At 40.0% G+C, this 21,621-nt stretch overlaps 1 protein-coding gene across 3 annotated transcripts in view; it reads right to left on the reverse strand.

Annotated features, from left to right (window-relative positions):
- The window catches only part of LOC121354190 (protoheme IX farnesyltransferase, mitochondrial), a 101,284-nt gene extending 80,039 nt beyond the window's left edge, over positions 1–21,245 (reverse strand). For all 3 annotated transcript variants that reach the window (XM_041468615.1, XM_041468617.1, XM_041468618.1), the window contains exons 1-4: positions 21,122–21,245; positions 19,830–19,954; positions 18,000–18,324; positions 10,817–10,941 (exon numbers count right to left, since the gene is read on the reverse strand). In XM_041468615.1, coding sequence (XP_041324549.1) covers positions 10,817–10,941; positions 18,000–18,324; positions 19,830–19,954; positions 21,122–21,164 — 618 coding nt within the window. In that variant the 5' untranslated portion in view covers positions 21,165–21,245. The remainder of the gene's footprint in view (positions 1–10,816; positions 10,942–17,999; positions 18,325–19,829; positions 19,955–21,121) is intronic.
- Positions 21,246–21,621: the final 376 nt, after the last annotated feature.

Raw genomic sequence — 21,621 nt, forward strand, 5'->3', positions numbered from 1 at the left:
AAAACCCACAGAAGTTGCACAACCTGTAATAGAAGAGACAAACAAAGCCACCCAAGCACTTGCAGCAAAATCCAGACTTAAAAAGAACGGTTACAGTTTTCCAAGCTAACCTAACAAAAGGTTAGCAGCAGTAGTGAAGATTTCTAGAGTCAAGTGACTGCAGTGGCTGGACTTTTGGATAGAAAAGCTATTTGCTGTCCATTACCTTTAATTTTCAGTAGCAGTTTGTTAGGGGTGGGATTTGTTGGAGGTTTCAGTTTGTGGTTGTTAGGGATTTTTTTTCTAGATCTTGTGTTCAGTTTTTATGTTGCAATGTAATTCAAGTGGTCAGTAATGAAACTGAAACTGAAAAATAAACAAAGCAAATCCCAAAGATATCAAATGAGACATAAGCACCATCACCAAAACACTGAACATCCAAACCTCTTGAGCGAGGAGGTGCACTCTAACTGCACTATCTGAAGAATCACAGTCACAGAATATCCCGAGTTGAAAAGAAGGCACAAGAATCATGGAGCCCTGGCCCTGCACAAAAACCCTAACAATCCCACTCCATGCCTGAGATGTTGTCCTAACACTCCTAGAGCTCAGGCAGCCTTGGGGCCATGACCATTCCCTGGGAAGCGTGTTCAGTGACCAACCACCCTCTTTTGTTCATTTCTAACCTGCCTTTTCCTAAATTTTCTCATTCTTGTTTTCAGGAGACACTAAATAATCATCTCCTAAACATCTTCTCCCAGCCAGTTGTGTTTTTACAGCCCTTCATGACACTCTGCCTCACTGCCACCTACTTAATGCTACTCAGAAACTAGTTATGGCATTGTAATAATACTACTGATTTATTCTTGCACAGTCCTGGCACAAAACCAACTCTACTTCAACTCTAGTCCAAGTTAATCCCAGATATAACCAGAGCTATGGAATCACATCTGCATGACGACTTGAACAAAATTTGTGCTTTACAGGTTATCCATTTTCTCTGACTCTAGCAGTAACTCCAATAAAATGCTTGAAATCTCCCTACAAAACTTGCATTGCTCATAAGCCTCTGCATCACCTCTTGGCCCCACTTCAAAAGAAACTTTAGAAACATCCAGATTAGTAGGGAGTTGAAGTCAACCATCATTTTACAGGGGAGGCACGAATAATTTCCACCAGGAGTGGTCCTTGCCCTGAAGACTTTAATCACGGATGAAGAACGTGAACTCAACACACAGATCACAGTTCAATATCTCCCTGTTACAACTGGAACTCTGCCAGGTGATATCCTCCATTTGTCCCTTCCAGACACAACTCTGCTACTTATCCTCACACCAACAGGAACCTTCCTCATTGAGGAAAACTCAGCTGAGAAGAAGGAGCCTGCCTGAAGCAGGGCTGGCTCTGCTGCACACTCCTGCTGCCAGGAAGAGGCCAAGAATCATAGTAAAAAAACTTTGACAATCAGGCTGTAACCAGCACAAGCAGTAAGAGAAACACAGCAGAGACTTCCATTCATTGTAACTTTATTTTCTATTCCCAATTCTGCTCCCTTGCTGCCTAAGGCCATTTCAGATAAACACTTTTATAATGGATGCCCTTCAAAGATAATATTTTGCTCTTAATGCCCTTTAATAAACACAAGGCATTCCAAGCCTTTAAGCAGCTTGTAAAAGGTTATTATTTTTAAAAGTATCTAACTTCAGAACATGAGTTTGAGGCCGAACTATCCAGCCTGCTCTCAAATGCCAGCACCTTTATAGCACTCTCTGAAGTTACAACAGATTGTCATGTCTCTGTTGGGAGCACCAACATAAATCTCAACTGTAATAAGCAGTCTTAAAAGCAGAATTATAGGGACAGATTTTCATCTTCTAGAAGTCTGGTTTACTTCAAAAATTTACATAATCTATACAGATCCAGGCAGAGTTAGCCTTTAGTGACCTAAGAATACCAAACCTCCGAGGTTTGCAGACACGTCTGGTTTAAAGTCAAAGCTTATATTACTAAGCTGCTATAACTCTTACATCTCCATTCACGTGTCCCATTTTATTTCTTGTCCTAGTTTAATGATACTTCCAACATGTCCTGAGCTTTTCAATCTGGATGATGTACCTAACGATTTTGGTACTGAAAACCAACTTCCTCCTTCAGTTTCCATACAGATCTCATAAAAGCCAGAAGAAATGGATTACTGCCCAGAGCTGTGGTTCACTTGTTCATTAAAGAGCTTATGTTTAGAATCCTCTTAAAAAGCCACTTAGTGGCAAATGGCTATTCAACACTACAAATAAAAACTTTCTAAAAAAATTTACTTCAGCTTTCCATTCATACCAGTGTTATAATCCCTCTTTCCTAGGACAAGGTGTGACAAGACCCTCCCTGTCCCTTTTCTCATATCCTAGAGGTACCTCTTTTTACTTCTCTCTATTGCAAGCTACAGCAGAGAAGGGGATGATTGGGACATCTGCCTATCCCAAGCTGTGACAGATCAGGTCTGAAAAGCCAACATTGCACTACACTTTCCTGTAAAGCCCTGCAGCTTTGGAAAAAATAAGTTAAAAGCCACACAAGAAAACTAAACTTCTTGCAGTCCATACAAATGAGCATTCAAGTGCTTGCTCCAGCCCAGGCTTGCAGCTCTCTCCTAGGCAGGTAAACTCTTCACAGGCAGTTGACAACTAGAGTGTGGAACAATGTTAAAAGTCAAGGCAGAATGAAACTTTATTTTAAGAGAGACAACAGTCATGGAAAATTAGCAAGAGGACTTTTGCTCGATTTTACTGCACGTAAGTCCTTTCCTAAGATGACAAAGTAGAATCTGAACTCGTGGTAATTATGTAGTATTTTTTAACTATGGAAATTTGAAGAGAACCCTAAAATAGTTCAAAAGGAAAAGGACTACAAGAATGCTCTGGATTTGTGTTTCAATGAGCTATTCCCCAAAGAAATGGTATCTGTAGGCTGTTTCAGGGAATCAGGAAATATTTTTTCTTAACCCTTCTGAGTCATACTTTGCCACATTGTTGCTATTTTTCATACAGCACAGCACACTAGGTCCTGTATTGCTGTTTCTGAAACTGTTAGGAGTCTAATTCAAGGCTGAATATGGCACCATTTAAATTACAAAAAGAAGATGACATTTCACTACTTGTCTAATAAGGTTAGAATTTAGTACTTGCACTGCTAAAGGAATTCTGAGCTATTTGGAAATGTCAAAACATGTACTTATATACTGGCAAAGAAGAATAGTTATTTTCACTCTTCTTAGCTTAGAAAGGCAATACCCCGATGGATCAAAAGGCCAGATAAATCTCATTAAGTACTAGGTTTTCCCTTTTGTCTAGTCCTCTCTTCACATTCCCTCATTTCAGCCCCTTGAAATTCCTTTGTTCTGCCTGTGATCAGGGTTTCTGGGGAAAATCTGGCACTGGATCTAAAGGGAACCCCACGTCACTGAAATATCCCTGACAATTCGTCACTTGATAAATTATTTCTTTCTTACCCCCTACCTTGCTTGCACCCAGTATTTCCACAGAACCTGTGAGTGTGGTGCTAATGATCCTGCTGCATCCAAATGCATCATCTCGAGGATCTCTGGATGCAGAGAAGCTAACGGGCTTCTGAAGCTGGCACCCAAAAGCTCCAGTCCATCACACTGGTATGTCAGAATAACAGGAGTCTGTTCACTCCCAGCCCATGTCTATCATCAACACCTGTGCAGATGAAAGGATGGTTTCAGATGGAGAGAAAACAGAGGACCACGAGGCTGTTTCCCTTTCTCTGTCCCAGCAGGACAAAGGGGACTGCAGTTCCTACACTGACATCTCCAAAAATTCCCCTTTACCACCCTACCACCTTGCTGGTGTTCATTTAAGAAATCAGCTGCTAATCAGAAATGCAACCAGGGAGAGAAAGCAAATCTGGCCTGTTAACAAAGGCGCATACTTACTTTGTGCATCCACAGGAAACTGTCTTTATCAAATCAGGAGCAGGATGATCCATAAAAAGGGAGCACAACATTAATTTAATTTTTTTTAATCCACTGTTTATGTCATTGTTGGATTTTAATATATATGAGATGCAACACAAGATTAAAAATCAAACTGTCCTAGAATATGAAGCTTTATTCTGATAGTGAGAGCCACAGAGGGCAGGAAAGTAGTAACAAAGGTGTCATTATACTAATTTTCATTGTCTTTGCTGAACATCACAGAGGTGATTGGGGTCTAAATCCTTAAGGGTCATGTGAATCCACCCACTTTAAGACGCTTTGCCTACCATATTCACACAATATGCATGTGAGCAATGAGAATTTCTTTCAACAATGATATGCATTAATTTATAGTATTTTTCTAAGACCTTTTATCAAGCTTCAGTTGTAGGTCAAATGATTCATGCTTTGCAAAGATAATCTCTGCATTTAAAATTTATCAGTCCTTCAGAGGTTGGTTCTCATTTGTGCTCATCATTCCTACTGCTCATGAAATACATCCTCACAAGCTCAGCTAGTCCTACTCCATATCAACGATTCCACCATGATAACTTGATCCAACCATTCCAATTATGAATCATCTGTTGGAGCTGTAAGTTATGATCTTCAATGACCACTAATGAAGACTGCCTAGCAGTTAAAATATCAAAGCAGCATATATTAACACACTTTAGAGCATGAGATAGACTTCCAGTGTTGGACTTTTCTTGTATTTATCATCCACTGTAAATTACATCCCAGGCTGCCTCTGCCACTGACAGTCCTGAAGTGTGGAGATCAACACCAGGTTTTAATAATCCCTCCTGCCAGTTGTTTGATCACTGGGGGGAATGGGGAGGGGGGCAGATGAAAGGCCAGGCGGCTGCTGCAGGCTATCAGTTCAGTCAAAACAAAGGCACTTCAGAGAGAGACAGAGATGCATCAGGTGTGAATCCCAAACCAGCAACTGGGACTGTGGGAGTGTGGCCTGACTGAGCTGACTGGCACTGGAGTGTCATTCCCAGGAAACGGGTAAGTGGGATCATTCCAGAGGCAGGAGGGGAAACATGCTAAAGCAAAAACCTTGGAAAGTAATTTTGGACTATTTCTAAATCACTTCTATCATTCAACTATATAATGTTTACATACGTTGCATGGAGCAAATACAGATGGTGTTTAAAATGAGTTCTCTCATTCCAACATGACAGTGCAGTTATCTGTGAGGGAAAGGAGCAAAAAAACAAATTTTCAGAGATTTCAAAAGTGGGCAAGAAAGAACTTTGAGGAGTTTACTCAGCAAAAACCTCCTGCACTGAGTGAAGGTGGGTTGCACGATCTGACAGAGGTCAGCTCCTCCAACTTGGAGGAGAGCATATTAATAACATTTGCATCAGAATAACAAGTTCCCACTCCATGGACATTCAATAAAATACTTCTTTGGTAAGAGAAGTTTGGTACGGAGATAATGCCAAAAACACAGCTGATTTTGGGGAATAGAACTATTGCTGTTCTCTTTTGTGTTGAATTTTTTTACTGGGATTAAAAAAAAAGGAACAGAGGGACCAGAATCATGCTATTTTTATTTTCCACTTCATCAATAACCCAGGCATCTATCACTAGTCACCACTTTCTATGTATTACTTTAACCTTGGGGTGGTGGGTATTTTCCTGTAATGGAGTTTTTAAAACTTTTTTGTTGTTGTTGTTGTTTGGTTGGTTTTTTCTTTTTTTAATTAGGCAGCAGGTCAAGGCGGGGGGGATTCTGCCCTTCTGCTCTACTCAGGTGAGACACCACCTGCCAAGCTGTCTCCAGCTCTGGGGTCCCAGCTCGGGAAGGATGTGGAGCTGCTGCTGAGTGAGTCCAGAGGAGGCCATGGAGATGCTCCAAGGGCTGGAGTAGCTCTGCTCTGGAGACAGGCTACAAAAGGTGAGGCTGTTCACCTGGAGAAGGCTCATTGCAGCCTTTCAATACTTAAAGATGTGTGAGGTGAGGACAGACGTTTTTAGCAAGGCCTGTTGTGACAGGACAAGAGGTGATGGTTTCAAAATTAAGAAGACAATTGATTTAAACTAGATAAAAGAAGACCGGACTTTTTTTTTTTTTTTCAATGAGGATAATCTAGTGAGTGGACTGACAACTGGAGGAAAGGCTGCTCTACTTTTACTTTATTCAGCCTTGTGTAATATCCAAATTACCTTCTTACTTTGTCTTACACTAAAGATCACATACAGGTTGCCTGGGCTGGTGACTGAAATCAAATCCCAAATTTCACTCCACTATTTTAACAATAACCCATCCTTCCCACTCCTTACAGCAACACTTCTAAGGCATCACCACTGTCAGGAGAAGATGAGACTGTAAGAGCAAAACACAGCCATCAGATCAGACCCTGAAGGGACAGGGATGTTAACTTACATTTGTTCTTGCATGCTGGATAACATAGTTAGAGTATTCCTCATCTTCAGCTTTCTAACTTCAGCTAAGAGATTCAGCCCACTGTACTTCCTTGTCAAGGTACCATCAGTCAAATCCAAGCATATCATTTTATCTCTTGGTTACTAAATTCAAGCCACTTTAAACATCCTGCTTTCATCTTTACAATTCTCTCCCACTTTTTAACCATGCTGCAGTTACTGAAGAATGTATTTGACATATAAAACGTGCATGTGATTTCTTTAACATTTTAATGCTGTGTATTGTGTTGTAAACATCTCTTCATGTTTTATCTCCTTCTCCATAAATCAGAGGTGACTATCTTAGAAGTCTCTAAAATGACATGTTTTCTCTCTAATATAAATGTAAGCCTCTACTCCTTGAAGCTTGACTGAGCTTTCAAAAATCATCAAAAAACAGACCTATGAAAAAGCAAAATATTATTAACTAACTTAATATAAATTTCTCCCACTCCATTTCTATGACAGCCTGGAGTACGGCAAAAAAGAAGTTACAAAATTAGTCTTCACTAATCAGAAAACCAAGGGTTTACTTAATTTATCTGTAACTTATAAGCAACAACACTAAAGCATTTATTTGTTTGATTCAAGGTTAACATGAAGTGTTTACAAGATGAAACCCCAGAATATATTTCCATTTCCTTACCATAACTGCAACCTATAACATGATTCCTTCTTATGAGATTTTCTGGAGGTTTTGGCTAGCTTAGTAATGTTACAGACACAATGTATCTCAATCAACTCCTTGGTAAATGCATTAAGTGATTTTTTTAAAATCAAAACCCACTGTAAAATAACAGTTATTTTTAAAAGACAGAATACCAATAAAGAACACCTGTCTGAAATAATTTTAAGTTGCTTCCATGATGGAAAAAAGAAAGAATGCTGCTAGAAAGAGAGGGAAAAAAAGACGAAAGCCGTTTTAGCAGGTGGGACTGAGAAGTGGTGACATGTTGTAGTACAATTCCGAAGGGCCGCAGGACATAACGTGGTGTTGGATGATGTGGAAGAGAACCAGGGAGCACTGGCTCTGGGAGCCACTGCAATGCTGGATTAGGTGTGAGGTACAACTCTGAAGTATTGTGATAGGAAGGAGTGAGGCAGAGGCAGAAACACCGGTGGAGGACAAGAGAAATAAAACACTATCTGTTCTCTGGCACCTTCCCAAAGGAGATTCCTCCCTCACAGCCCACAGACCCAACACACTCCATGGGAAAACCCAAGGACCCTCTGATATTTATCCAGATCCCCAGAATTCATAACATTTTCCATCAGCCTGAGTCTGTTTCTCTACTGTTTCTCTGTTTCTCTTCTGTCTGTCATAAACTATTCCAAGATATTTTTCTTAACATTTTCTAAACAAATGTTTCTAGAATGACCTTGCTGTAAGGCAGGCACCACATCTCCCTTTTTTATTTTTTGTCCGTATTTTCCAATACAACTTTTTCACTCTCAAAACAATAAGTCGTAAGCTCCTTAAAAATAATTGTCCGGTTTCACAGAATCACCATCAAATTGCATTCTTTCTATTTGCCTTGGAAAGCAACGCTAGAATTTAGAATTTGTGAATTGTGAAACTTTTTTCTAAACACACAGCTGGATAAATATTCAGACTGTACTTCTATAAGCAATGAAAAAATACAAAGTTCTCGATCTGCACTGTCGATCTGTTTTTCTCGTTAAAAAAAGTGAAAATGGGGCAAGGATCCCCACTTAAGCACATTTTTGTAACTTTATAGCTCTTGCAGGCAGAAAAAAAATAAGTTTAAAGTATGGCATACAACCATCTGAAAACAAGGAGGAAGTGATAATTAGAAGATTGTTTCAGACCAACTATGGCCTGGCTCCCACCCCAGGACTTAAGTCAACTTAGTTAATTCATCTTAATTCACTGGGGGTAAAACCATCTCAGCTCCCACCAGATTGTTAAAATCAAGTAGTTGAGAGAAGGAAAAAAAAAAGGGAAAACCCCTCAACCTGACCAGTTACAAGTTTCTATCAATACTTCCATGAATTTTACAGAATCTTCATTACATTTTCACAGGACCAGGCCCCTCATATCCTGTCCTAAATCACCGGGAAGACTCTTACACAATTCACACTTCACCTTCCCACGACATATGGGGGGACTGTAAATGGTGCACATAGATTTATCAGAGAAACGAGGAGTGGGAAAGACGAGTTGCCCTTAAAGATGTACAGATTCATAGCAATTTGGGAAGCGGAAAGACGGTTATCATATAAAAAGGTCCTTAAGGGATAGAGAGGAGCAACAGGGGAAACATGAATCATGAGCTGCCAGAGAAGTGGATGTGTATGGGGAGCAATGGACAGAGCAAAGTAGCAATAAAGGAAGTTCCAAGTCAAATGTGCTCCTTCCCAACAGTCGAGATGGATTACCCAAGCTTTAAGTATTCATGGAAAATTAAATTCCAAGCCAATTCAGACACAGTAACACCAGGAAAAAGACACCCAACGACTGAAAGGATCCATTGATAAACAACAGATCACCAAGCACAGCTCTTTCCTTTCGCTTGCTTACTAACTCTGCTCCTTTATTTTTTTTAGTAGGAGTAATCTGCCTGCAAGGTCTCTCTACACAGGAAAGTGGGTCAACATGAGCGAGTGTGAAAATTTAAAATGTTCAGCTGAAACTGCTGAAAGGCAGTTTGACACACTGTGAGTAACTTGCAGTGAGTAAAGAGTGAATTACAAGACCCAGCACAAAGTTACTGCACTCCTCTTGACTCCCCTTTACTATCCCAAGTGTCCAATTCCAAATTACAGCACAGAATTCCTATACTTCTAAGTACTTCAAGAGTTTAAGAAATGGCTTCCAAGAGTTTAAAAAGTGCCTACTTTTGGGACAAAATACAATGAGCAATACATGGAAGCTGAAGACAAAGAAAATAATTTATTTGTGTGGCAATGTCACCTCTCAGAAGATCTAGCAAAATCTCAAGACAAGTTGCACAGTCTCTAGACAAGCTATCATTAATTCTCTTCATCCAGTAGTATCCACATCAAAAGTGAAGGCAGATATGACAGTAAATATTTCAAAGGATAACCCATAAATTTACTTTTAATATTAAAAAGGTAGTAAAGGAAAAAAGGGAGGAAAAAAGGGTACATCTACAATATTATCAAAACCCAGCAAAACTTCACCTTAGTTATGACAGCCTTTCTTCCCAGCCTTTGTGTGAAAAATACGTACATGATAACTAAATGTATTCTTCATAAAACAGCGTGACATTTAAAATTATTTTTCAAGGCTATCTATGTGTTTCCAAGTTAGGGCAGGCTACCTAAACACTTCCAAGCAATTAAAAATCATGCATTATCCTTCCCATTTTGCAGAGAAAACAGAGTTAGGTGCCTGCCCCAGTTTTAAGCTCAGTGAAAGAAACACTAAAACCTGTAAAAACAGTAAATAGGACTTACTTCAGGCTGAGCAAAATGCGTGCCGATGGGTGCAATCCCAAAAAACACATCACATGCCTACAACTGGGGTGTTGCAAGGTGTAAACATCAAAGAGCCCAACTCAAACAAGTTGACCCCAGGGTGTGGATCCCAGGAAACCTCCACTACTGGAGTCCCAGGAGTCACAAGTGGTTGCTGAAACCACAAAGAGCTGTCAATAGTGGCACTGCTGCTGCCCCTTTTTCCAGGCCACATTGACAACTGAAAGTGACCACGGCTACTACACTTTGAAACTCCATTCAGCACCACAAGTGTTACTATCTGTTCACTAGTTAGGCTTTCCTTTGGGAAGCAGGGAGAGCCTAAGAGCCACTGTGCTTCACAACTGAGCACAGGAGAGCCAAGATCAGCATCAGCCTCCACAGGCATGTTGACACACACAGGGAAATTCAAGTTCAGGCACCTGGAACATCTCTAGCATGGGACAACCTCCACACAATGGAGGTTCTCAGTTCATTCTGCAGATGTGCAGGAGATACCATGATCCCAGCCCGGACAAAATTCTGCTGAAGTCCCACTACAGCTGTTTTAAGTGGATCTGAGCCACTCTTAAGACAGATCCAACAAGGTCATACAATAACACAACCAAAGAATCTAGCCCATAAGGCTGGAGTCCCACTGGCTATTCTTACACTCCAATTACCCAGTTCTTCCTGTCATTTCCAGGGACCCAGGCTTGGGTATTACCAAGATAAACATTATTATTGGGAGGCTTAAAACCTCATCAACTCCATTCTATACAAACACACTGTGCCTAGCAACCCCACTTGAATTCTCAGGCATATATTACTTTTGTGGTGTCAGTTTTAGCAGCTCAGAGGTCAGGCAGCAGCTGAAGGCACAGCACTCCTGGCCATCCAGTCACACCCCTGGCAGCATTTCAGAAGCCAGGACACCAGTTTGCTGTACAGATGAAGAGATGGACTGACCTGATTTATGGAGTTGGCAGCACAGGATGCCAGGCCAGTTCCAAGGGAGGCAAGCAGGAAGCAGGTGATCTCAAAAGGGACCGGGGCCATGGCAAAGCCAGCGGACGCAGTGCTGACGACCAGAGCTGCAACGCAAGTGAGAGCACAGTTCAAAGCATCTACAAGAAACCATCTTTGCATATAACACTAGAGTTATGGCTTTCAAACCCTGAAAGAACTCTTGTGCAGATTAACTTTTTGCTGTCTTTATGGTTCACACTAGCTCCAGGAACAGGGTACAATTAATACTAACACTGTACATAAAGAAATCAACAATGGGAAGGAGAACTGCCAGAGATTAAATAAGAAACCCAAAAGCAGCAGCACGTTAGCAGAAGATGTGAGGATACAACTTGTGTCTCTGTATTCCCTATTTTATGGATTTGCTATAGGACCAAACTGCCCCACACAACATGCACAGGACTATTTGTTCCAGTAACTCACACATCACTGCAAAGTCTAACACAGAAGAAAAAACAGTAAGAAAAAATCCCACACTGAGATATATGCTTTATATCAAATTATAGCAGGAATTTAAGCAGTGTAGAGTCAAAAAGAGATTTGGGGCATGTAGCTACAGTAATTTCACTGCACAATCTCTGTTCCCACTGCTCCTGTTTGACATGCCCACTTTGGGCTCACTTCACTTTGGGCCGAAAGAACAATCACATCATCAGAGAGACCCAACAACACTTAATGGCCTCAAAATTTGAGTGGGTTCATAAAAAATCCATTTCAATTTCGTCATGCAAAATTGTAACTTTAGTACACTACCACAAATCACATCCTTAAAATAAAAATTACCCAAGTTTTAATCCCAATATTGTAATTAGCCAAATAATAGGTCTCAAAAGCCTCACTTTTGGCAAGAAATAGTATAACATGACAAATTTCTTATACGATAAAAGTCAGCACACTTATGGAACATCTTGCTCATGACCTTGAACTTTACAATCTGAAATTATTAGTTATTAAATAGAAGGTATTTAAATTATGTTCTGATGTAGTTACATGCTTCAGACCTCAGCTAACTTACATCAAAGCATCAAAATGTTCTTATCTTCCTGATTCCTACAAAGTCTCCTTTTTGTCTGAAGTTAAATAACAAATAAATAATCTTTGCTGACTGAAAATACCTGGATTATCTATTAAGCAGCACTACTTGAGATGAAAAACTAAATGTCATGGCAGAGACCTGCCAGTAAGGATGCACATGCAAAGTGTTCATTTCAAGAGCTGTGCCTGCCTAAGAACCTTACGATTTAATCCTGAAAACACAGTGGAGAAAACTTGCTGCTCATCAAAACTTTTCTCTAAGTATTAAAATCCATTGATGGCCAAATATTATTAAAATAGCATGCATATTATAATAAGTGTTAATTATTTAGCCTTGTTACAGATTCACAGGCTACTTCTACAATACAGATCTAAGACAGAACTCCACCCTTCTGAGCAGCTCTGAAAGAATCACAGATTCTGCTGCCTCACCAGACAAATGAACATGAAGGTACTGATCATTCTGAAAGACTAGATCTTATTTATTATATAATTACAACACTGTATTAGTTTCCAAACTCTTGAATCCTCCTTAGGTATGCACAAGAAAACATGAAATGCATTGGTAAAACTAAGAGAGTTTAAAAAATGCACTGAAAATTACAGTGAACAGTGGCATTTGCTTTTCCAAGAGTGATTACATTCATTTTTTTTGCATAATAAATCACACACTCACTTCTAGACAAGAATTTAATTAAAACTTATCTTAGAGAGCACTTTACACCAATTTATTAGGGGAAAACACCAACTCATTTACTGGAGAAGAAAGGTGGAATGGATTGGCAAACAGTCAGTGTAACATTACCACCACCCTGACCCCAAAGAAATTCTAACACTGTACAGTTACAGCACTAATTAAAGTCCCAATTGATTTCTCCAGATTAATTTTAGCCAGTCATTTGAGCATGACTTATCAGGATCTCATTTAAAAAGGCTGCAGTACATCCTCTCCCATATCCCATTAGAGCAGGTACATTTTCTTGTTTGGGCAGAGTTTGCACACCAGGCGTCCCCTGCTTTCCTCATCGCCCAGATATTCCAATACAACACATTAGCAGTAAATAGGAAAATGCTCCCTTTGGATTGGGAAGTTTATTTTCTTTAACTGTGGAAGCAATAATTTACTCTTCAGCTTCCCTCGTGGAGGAAAAGTGTATTTAATTGAGATCACATCAAGGGAATGAGGTCATTGACTCTGTTTGTTTTTTAATCCCTGTTAGTTTAGTGCGTTAGGGGCCAAATGAACTTCACCTTATTGCATAATAGATGGAATTGATCCTTTCAAGACTTGTTGATGGGAGCTGGCATTACACAGACTCTTCAAAAAGCCAAGATTTAAACTTATGATCTCAGCCTAAGCCTTATTTTCAGTCTTTTAAACATTTTCAGCTTTCACAAAAATTAACAGGGGACATTTGTCTCCCACATCAATGTAGATGAAAAAGAAAATGCTAATGGATTGGTGACAAAGAGTGAATTATAATGTTTCCGGCATAAAAACACAGTCCAAAAGTTTAGTGTGTTCTTTACATTCCTTTTCCACTTCATCACAATGTGCTCTGCCTTTATAAATCCTTTGTGTTTGTAGCATGTGAATCATTATGCCATATTTTGTTTACCTACTATTAAAAAGTAGCCAAGCCAAAATAAAAGCACAGAAAGCCAAAGCAAATCAATCCTGCTCTAGCATTCCCTTCTACTCCTGTACTGGTGATATATCAGTACATAAGGAAGGGGAAAAGCAAATGCATTTGTACTTTTTTTTCAACAAATAATTTCACTGCTTTACTCTCTATAGCCCTTAAAGGAAAGTTGCTTTCCAAAAGCTGAAGAAATATTCCTTCCTGAGTTTTCACACTACAGTTTCTGGAAAGCCAACTGTAGCAGCAGTATTTAGTGCTACCCACCTAACCAACATGTCCCTTGTAAACCCAGGTTTGTTCGGGCACATCAAAGTTTTGATACAAATTACAACCTGCACACTAATAAAGGCCACGCTCCTGAAGCAAACTCAAATTTGGGACAATGATTTGGAATAAGTCTGCACCAAATCATGCGAAATCCAACTGCAATATTACAAACAGAGCAGATAACCTCTTCTTACCATCAAACAATTTTAAAATGCTTTGCCAAAAATGAACTGGAATGATGTCGTATTTTTAATTTGTTTTTCTTGTAGCATGGAAAACCAATTGCCAGAAAGCTTTAGTTTCTTTGAAGGGATAATAGTTACTGGTTTCATAATCACAAAAGAAGAATTACTTTGACAAATATGTGAAATACTTTTAGAACTGTTAATAAAGATAAAGTAGCAATAATCATAACAGTAACAACCAATAAATATTTTTCAAAGTTTCTGGCTATACTGAAGTTTTCATTTAAAGAATAAATGCTATTATTCCAGAATCAACTGGGAACATACAGGAAATCCACTAAAGCAAATGCATTTTTTTTACTATAGCAGCTATTACCAGACTTTCAGCCTACAAACACAACACAGGCCCCTTATTTAGTCATTGTTGCAGCTTGGTAAGCGTCAAGAGTCATTATGCAAAACTGCATCTTCATCATCTTCGCATCACCAATACACAACAGACAAGAGATGAAGCAGGATCACACCTTCACAATCACACCTTCAATCTGTACCAAATATCTCAGGCTCCTGGTTTCAGGTTCTGCACATTTGTGTTTCAGGTTCGCTATCCCACAGACACAAATCCATACAGAAGCAATACATCCAATAAATTCCAGCTGTTTGCTAGTATGCACAAGATATATGAAAAACAAGAAATATGAAATATTTTTGTTTCAAATAACAAGATATATGAAAAAAAAATTCTAGTTTAGTCTTCAAAACTGAAAATGCTCAGAAATTAGCATATTTGTCCACACATGTTGATCCACATCTCAGACAGGTGCTATGTAATCAGATTCAAGTAGGTTGGAAAAGACCTCCAAGATCATCAGTCCAGCCTTTGACTGATCACCACCTTGCCAAGTGGACTAAAGCACTGAGTGCCATGTTCAGTCTTTTCTCAAAGACACAGGGTGCTGCACATCACAGAATCACTGAACAGTTTGGGCTGCAAGGGACTTTTGAAGATCATCTACTTCCAACCCCCTACTGTGGGCAGGGACACCTTCCACTATCCCAGGTTGCTCCAAGCCCCATCAAACCTGGCCTTGAACACTTCCAGGGATGGAACAGCCTGTTCCAATTTAGCTGCTTGTCCTCACAGAAAGACCAACATGCTACAGGAGCAACAACAAGGAAATGTTCACAAACCCTAGTGCGATATCTAAGGGAATACTCGGCATTTTTCATATGCTTTCCTCGGTTTGCCCAAACTAAAAACTGAACTTTGATTTTCCTGTGGTTTTACATATAGTTCATCTGAGTTTTCATCTGTAATCCTTGGAGGAAACACTACTAAAATCTAAACTTGAAGTTAAATTTAAGAAGACGAGACAAGCTGAAATTCCAAGTGTGTGTGCGCATTACAAATCGCTAGAATTTCCTCTTATTCCCCATACCTTCCCTTGTCCCTCTCCTATTTTCAGTTACACAGCAACTTTAGGATAAAACAATGCATTTATAATTCTGAAAATCTATCAGACAGATGCATTAGCTTTCCAAGTGCCTGGGTGGAAGGATACAGCTGTTCAGAGAGCAGGCAACATAAAACACCACAGAGATGGGAATGGATGGAAATTTAACCCAAAAAGATAATGAAAGGTTAATAAAAAGTTCCCTAACTGTTTTCTATGGCAAAAGAATATAAACAAAAATCTATTCCTGTTTTTAAGGCAGAGCTTCTAATGGCAGAGCCACAAAAGCTGCAGTTTACATGAAGCAGGAGGGTATGGAAATAGCAAAACTCATTTCCTTTCCAAGGTGAAGTACAGTTCATACTACAAACAAAAAATATCTTTCCAGCAGCAGCAGGAAAATAACAGAGCATAAGGAAGTCCCATTTTGGCATCATGCAGAGTTTGTTTTTTTGTTATTTCATACTTTAAAAAGTATAAATAAAGTGTCTGCCAAAAAAACCACACAGGATATGAGATCTACCACAACTTCACGGGTGAAAGGAACTGAGTTGTACGACATTTGCAACTTAAAAACTGACCTCAGAGAATTTATTCTTCTTTAAAAAAAAAAAAAAGTCAAATAACTACAACACTATAGTCTTTACAGAATATATAATTTGTCTAAATGATTACAGTTGTAATCGAAGTTGTAAAAATTTTCCTTGCTCTACATATTACACACAGTCTTATTCCTGCTTATGTCCTGCCTTATGCCAGGACCAATAAAGACCAACAACAGAACTCCCCTTCTACAAAGTTCTCTTCATCCAACTTACTCTTTTACACTTTCCACTTACAAAAAATTTGCACACCAAACACACAGAGATCACCATGAGAAAAGAGGGTAAGTTTTTTTCTGTATCTCTCCATACCTTCTCAACAGGTAAAGTTTACCACATTTACCTTGGATCAAGAACTCCTCCAGGCACAGGAGAAGACGGAGAGAAACTAAAATCACAGTCCCTTTCCCAACAGGCTTGCAAGCTGGATGAAAAATTGTACAGCTGTTCAGGAATTAGCAATCAAGCTTGCACTTGAAAAGACACTGTCATAGAAGACAACAGTCCTGAAGGGAATGAAATTCCTTAACCTCTGCCTTCTATACCCTATTTTAAATCCAGAATTGTGCTTGTGCAGTTACAAGAGGCTACCAGGAACTGTTGAAGAGTTTTGCAGCAACTCCGAGGCCAGAGAAAAAAGTATCACATGAAATTGCTTTCTCTTGAAAATGACACTCTCCCATCGTGCTGAAGTTGTTGAAACTCCCATTTCAAGAAGCACCAGTAACACTGAGATATGGTACAAGCACTGAGCTTACCCATCAGCAAACATAAAAAAAAACATCTCAAGTACTTTCAACAACAGTCAATTTTCTCTCTCTCTGGTCCCTTGATCAGAACAAAATAAATGCCCTCAGTCTTTCTAAAAACAATGAGGAAGAAAATTTGGATGTGCAAACAAGAAACAAGATCAGTTGTGCAAAATCCAAAACATGAGATGTATCAGGAACACAGATGAAAATGTAAATTACCATTATATCCTCTATGTGGTCAGCAAGATTTTTCCACAGAAAAACAAACAATGAAAACTTATATATTGCAAGACAAAAAAGTTTTTAAAAGTAAACTGAATTCATGACATTCATTATAACAAATTTTTAGGGCAAGGAACAGTCTTGTTATCAGAAATTCACTTGACTGACTGGAGAGCACCTAGGTAAGGACTTAGGAAATTACGTTTCTGTTCTTGGACTTTATATCATAGACAAGATGTAAGGCTTTGGTCAGATAATTAGAGCCTCCTTAGAAATAAAAGTATACATAGCATTACCTATTGGCAAAGGGGTAATTTATAATTGTTCCTATTGGCAAAAGAGTTACTTAAAGTCGTTAAGTATTACTACTTGAACAAGACAAAATATAGTTAAGGCTGCAAGGCAATTGCTTAACAAATTGCTGGTTTGAAAAGACAACACTATCACTGACTGAAAAGTAAATCAGTTAATCAGAATTTTACAAAAGTCAACTGGTCAGACTCAAATATTTTCCTTTCTAATACAGGAAACCACTTGAATTACCTTTCGTTGGGACTTCTAGTGCTAATTTCACAACTAGCAGTTCTACAGTGAAAGGTATGTAAATGAGACAAAACACTGGTAAACTTAAGCAAGACAACTTCAAATACTGAACATATTATTTGTACATTCACTTCCTTACCCAGTTTCACTGTAGTCTGTCTACTAACGCTTGCTTATTTCCCAGAAACTAGCTGACAACAAGATGCAAGATCCTCTCATTGTTTTTAAACAAAATTAATGGGAAAACTACTAAATGCTTCCATAAAAAAAATTTCCTAGCACATACTTGATGAAATTGATCCAACCTAGCATTCCTAAGTGGGAATTATCACATGCAAACCTAAACCATTCCAGTAAGATCGCAAAGAATTCTGCTATCAAGCAGAATGCAGAGAAATGAGGAAAAATTACCAGTAATACCTGTAAGCTTGATTTTGGACAAGCGTGCCAAAATTCCTGGCAAATCATGCAGCCGTAGCTTCATTTCTTTCCATTGTCTGTCTTCCTTGGATTCAGCTCCCACTGGTATGACTGAGTCTTCAGTTTCTGCAGCTGACTTTATTTCTCTCAACTCCTTTCTGCTTGACATCTCAGACCACGACTGATGAACAGGTGAAACTGAGCTAATTTTGTTCACAAACTTTTTTTCCTGATCCAATTGCTGAAGCTCATGAAAAGGAGACACAACTGAGTCGGACTTGGGTTTGGCTCGTTGACTGAGGTCTTTGTTGCACTGTGTTACATACTAAATATAATGAGAAATGTTAAATACATAAAGATATTTCTGTCCATTTCACTTTATTAACACCAAGAATATAATTATTTTGTTCTTGTTAGGAGAATTACTTCCATGACCCAACTGAGCTAGTCTGAATTTCAGACACTTACTTCACACACAGAAAGACTCCTGAAGTTGGGTTAGATATTACCAAAGCAGCTTTACAACTCACAACGGAATCAATGTTTATGTAAGCCTGGAGAATTGCATTTGAATGTTTACTTCCTCCCCCATAGCTACAACAGCAAACTCCTTGTTCATATTCAAAACCACCAGGTAATACAACATGACTTACAACTAATCAATTCCACAGAATAATAAAGGTTGGAACGACCTCCAAGGTCATTGAGCCCAACCTTTGACCAAACAAAATTCACCTTTAAACAGAGAAATATACAAATACCCACACAGCTTCAGTTTCCAAACATAAGTACTAAACTTATGCATATTTAAGAAATGAAAAAATTAAAAATATGCCAAAAAACACAATCTACCACCTATGATAAAAAAAAATCATCTCCCACATGATTATTATTTATGCCTAACTTTTTGTTAATTAATTAGACAAAAAATTTCAAAGGAACACATATTGAACAGTAAATTAGGATATAGTTGTTTGCTCTCTTTCAGAGCTCACAGAATAAATACAGAACAAGAAAAAGAGCATTTAGAATCTCTTCTCATATTTTCTTCCCCCGAATATTCTATATATTTCAAGCACCAGAAGCACAGAAAGAGAGCACTTTAAACCAATCCTGATTTCAAGTACACAGTAATAATTACAATGAGGAAGAGTGGTCTGCAACTCTGAATGAGCAATGTGAATACAGTTCAAATCAGCAGCACAATTAAAAAAAAATTACTACCATCCACTAACATATGATGCAACTGGTCAAAGAAGAAGATGTAATTACTACCATCCACTAACACATGATACAACTGGTCAAAGAAGAAGATGTAATGTTTAATGATAATTAAAGCTCTTTTAATACCTAAAACTAACAGCATAGTGTAAATGTAACCCATTAACTTAATGAGCTCAGGAATTTTGACTCAAATAAACCAATTAACTGAGAACACATCACCTCTACAAGTGAGTTCCATCTATCACTTGTGTGACTGCTAGCCAAGATGTGACTTTATTAGCATTTTTATAAATAATGATTTTAAAATAATGTTATGTCAAGTTTCTCAACAGGAGATGAGTGCCCTATTTCAAGGGTACAGAAGCCTCCTGTCAAGCAGAGGAGACTCTGCAGCACAAGGCATTGTCCTTGCTACAAAACGTTTCCTCCAGCCTGAGATGTTTAGGATACCAAGTGCTTTAGCTGTGATTTATAGCAAAATGGAGACGTTTAAAATTGCCTGAGTTTGGCTGATAAGAAAAATATTCCTCTTATTAACTAATCTCCATTTTGACTTATCACATGGGATGAATGAGAAATATGGGATAGGTACACTCCTTGACTTACCATTCGTTTGAGAAAGTTAAAGTACTGAAAGGTAATCAACCTGTTGCTGGCCACATGGTGAAGGTGCACAAACCGGCATGGTATCTGCCGTGCACCAGTGTTCCTCAGATGCCAAACAAATAATCCTGTTTAACAGAAAACAAGAAAAAAAAGGTAACAGTAGATTCCAGTTTCTTCTCTGTCACTGAGTTTGCTTCTAATTAAGACTACAGCGCCTGTTGTCGGCTGTGACACAGGACAACCCAACAAATGGGAACCAGGGTCAGGTAATGGAAAATGTTTGTTGCTCCAGGTAAAAGACATGACCGTGCAAAATCATGGAATCATTAAAGATGGAAAATACCTTTAAGATCAAGTCTCAATATTAACCCAGCATGGCCAGGTCCACTACTGAACCATGTCCCTAAGTACTACATCCACACAGTTTTTTAACCCTTACATGGAGCAATAGCATTGGTGACTCTATCACTGCCCTGGGCAGCTTGTGCCAGTGCCTGACCACCCATTCAGAGAGAAAATTTTGCCTAATATCCAACACAAACCTCCCCTAGTCCAACTTGTAGCTGCTTTCTCTTATCCTGTCCCTTCCTGCCTGGGAGCAGAGCCCAATCCCCACCTAGCTGCACCTTCTTGTTAGGGAATTGTGGAGAATGGGAAGTTCCCCTGAGCCTCCTTTACTTCAGGCTGAGGCCCCCAGCTCCCTCAGCTGCTTCTGGTGCTCCAGACCCTTCCCGAGCTCCGTTCCCTTCCCTGGACACATTCCAACCCCTCCTTTTCTTTCTTATCCCAAGGGGCCCAAAACTGAACTGTAGGCAAGTCCCAATAATTTTGGGTATTTCTTCCAAATTCCTGAGCACCAGCAAGACGCATTTTCACAGAATATCCTGAGCTGGAAGAGACCCACAAAGATCATCAAATTCAGTTTCTGGCCCTTCACAGGACATCCCAACAATCTGGGATCCCAATTGAGGATCCCAATCCCACCCTGACCTTGAAAGGGCTGTCCAAACACTGCTTGAGCTCAGGCAGCCTTGGTAATGGAGCATCGTACAATATAGCATTGTCCCGCTACTACATACACTATCGACAAGATTATCTTGCCAAAGAAGCGCTGAGAGGAAGCAGCTGCCATAGGACAGCACTAAAGTCAAACACGTGTGGAGGACACACAGCGCAGTGTAGCACACGGGGACACGCACACGCATGGCTCCGGGGACCGCTCCACAGAGCCGCCCCGGGCCGCCCTGGCCCTGCCCGCACACCAGCCCTCCCGCCCTACGGCCCCGCGGTACCTGCGAGCGCCCGGGGCGGGCGGCAGCTGCGGGCGGCGCTCATGGCCGCGGCTGCTGCGCCGCTCTCCTCTCACCGCCTGGGCGCCGCCATCTTCCCGGCGCGACCTCCGAACGCTTTCCGGGTCGGCGCGGCCGCGGAGGCGGAGCGGCCATGCCGGGGCTGTCCCGGCCCGCGGCGCCGTCGTGTTCCGGCCGTGCTGGAGCCCGGCCTGGCCTGCTCGCCAGTCAAGGGTGGCCGTGGCGTGAGGTAGTGAGAGTGTTTGAATGCCGAAGTTTGAAATTCCTAAGGGCAGTATATAAAAACGGCCTGGAAGGAGTCAAAAGGCTTTTCTCTACCAGTACAAAACAAACGACATAAAATAACAGAATCAGAGAATCGTTTGGGTGGGAAGGGAGATCCCCTCTGGAGATCTCCCGGTCCAAACCCCTGCCCGGGCAGGGTCACCCAGGGCAGGTGACACAGGAACACATCCAGGGGGGACTGGAATGTCTCCAGAGGG

Source organism: Pyrgilauda ruficollis, unplaced genomic scaffold (genome assembly GCF_017590135.1).
Source record: "Pyrgilauda ruficollis isolate IOZ18807 unplaced genomic scaffold, ASM1759013v1 scaffold222, whole genome shotgun sequence".
Taxonomy (NCBI): domain Eukaryota; kingdom Metazoa; phylum Chordata; class Aves; order Passeriformes; family Passeridae; genus Pyrgilauda; species Pyrgilauda ruficollis.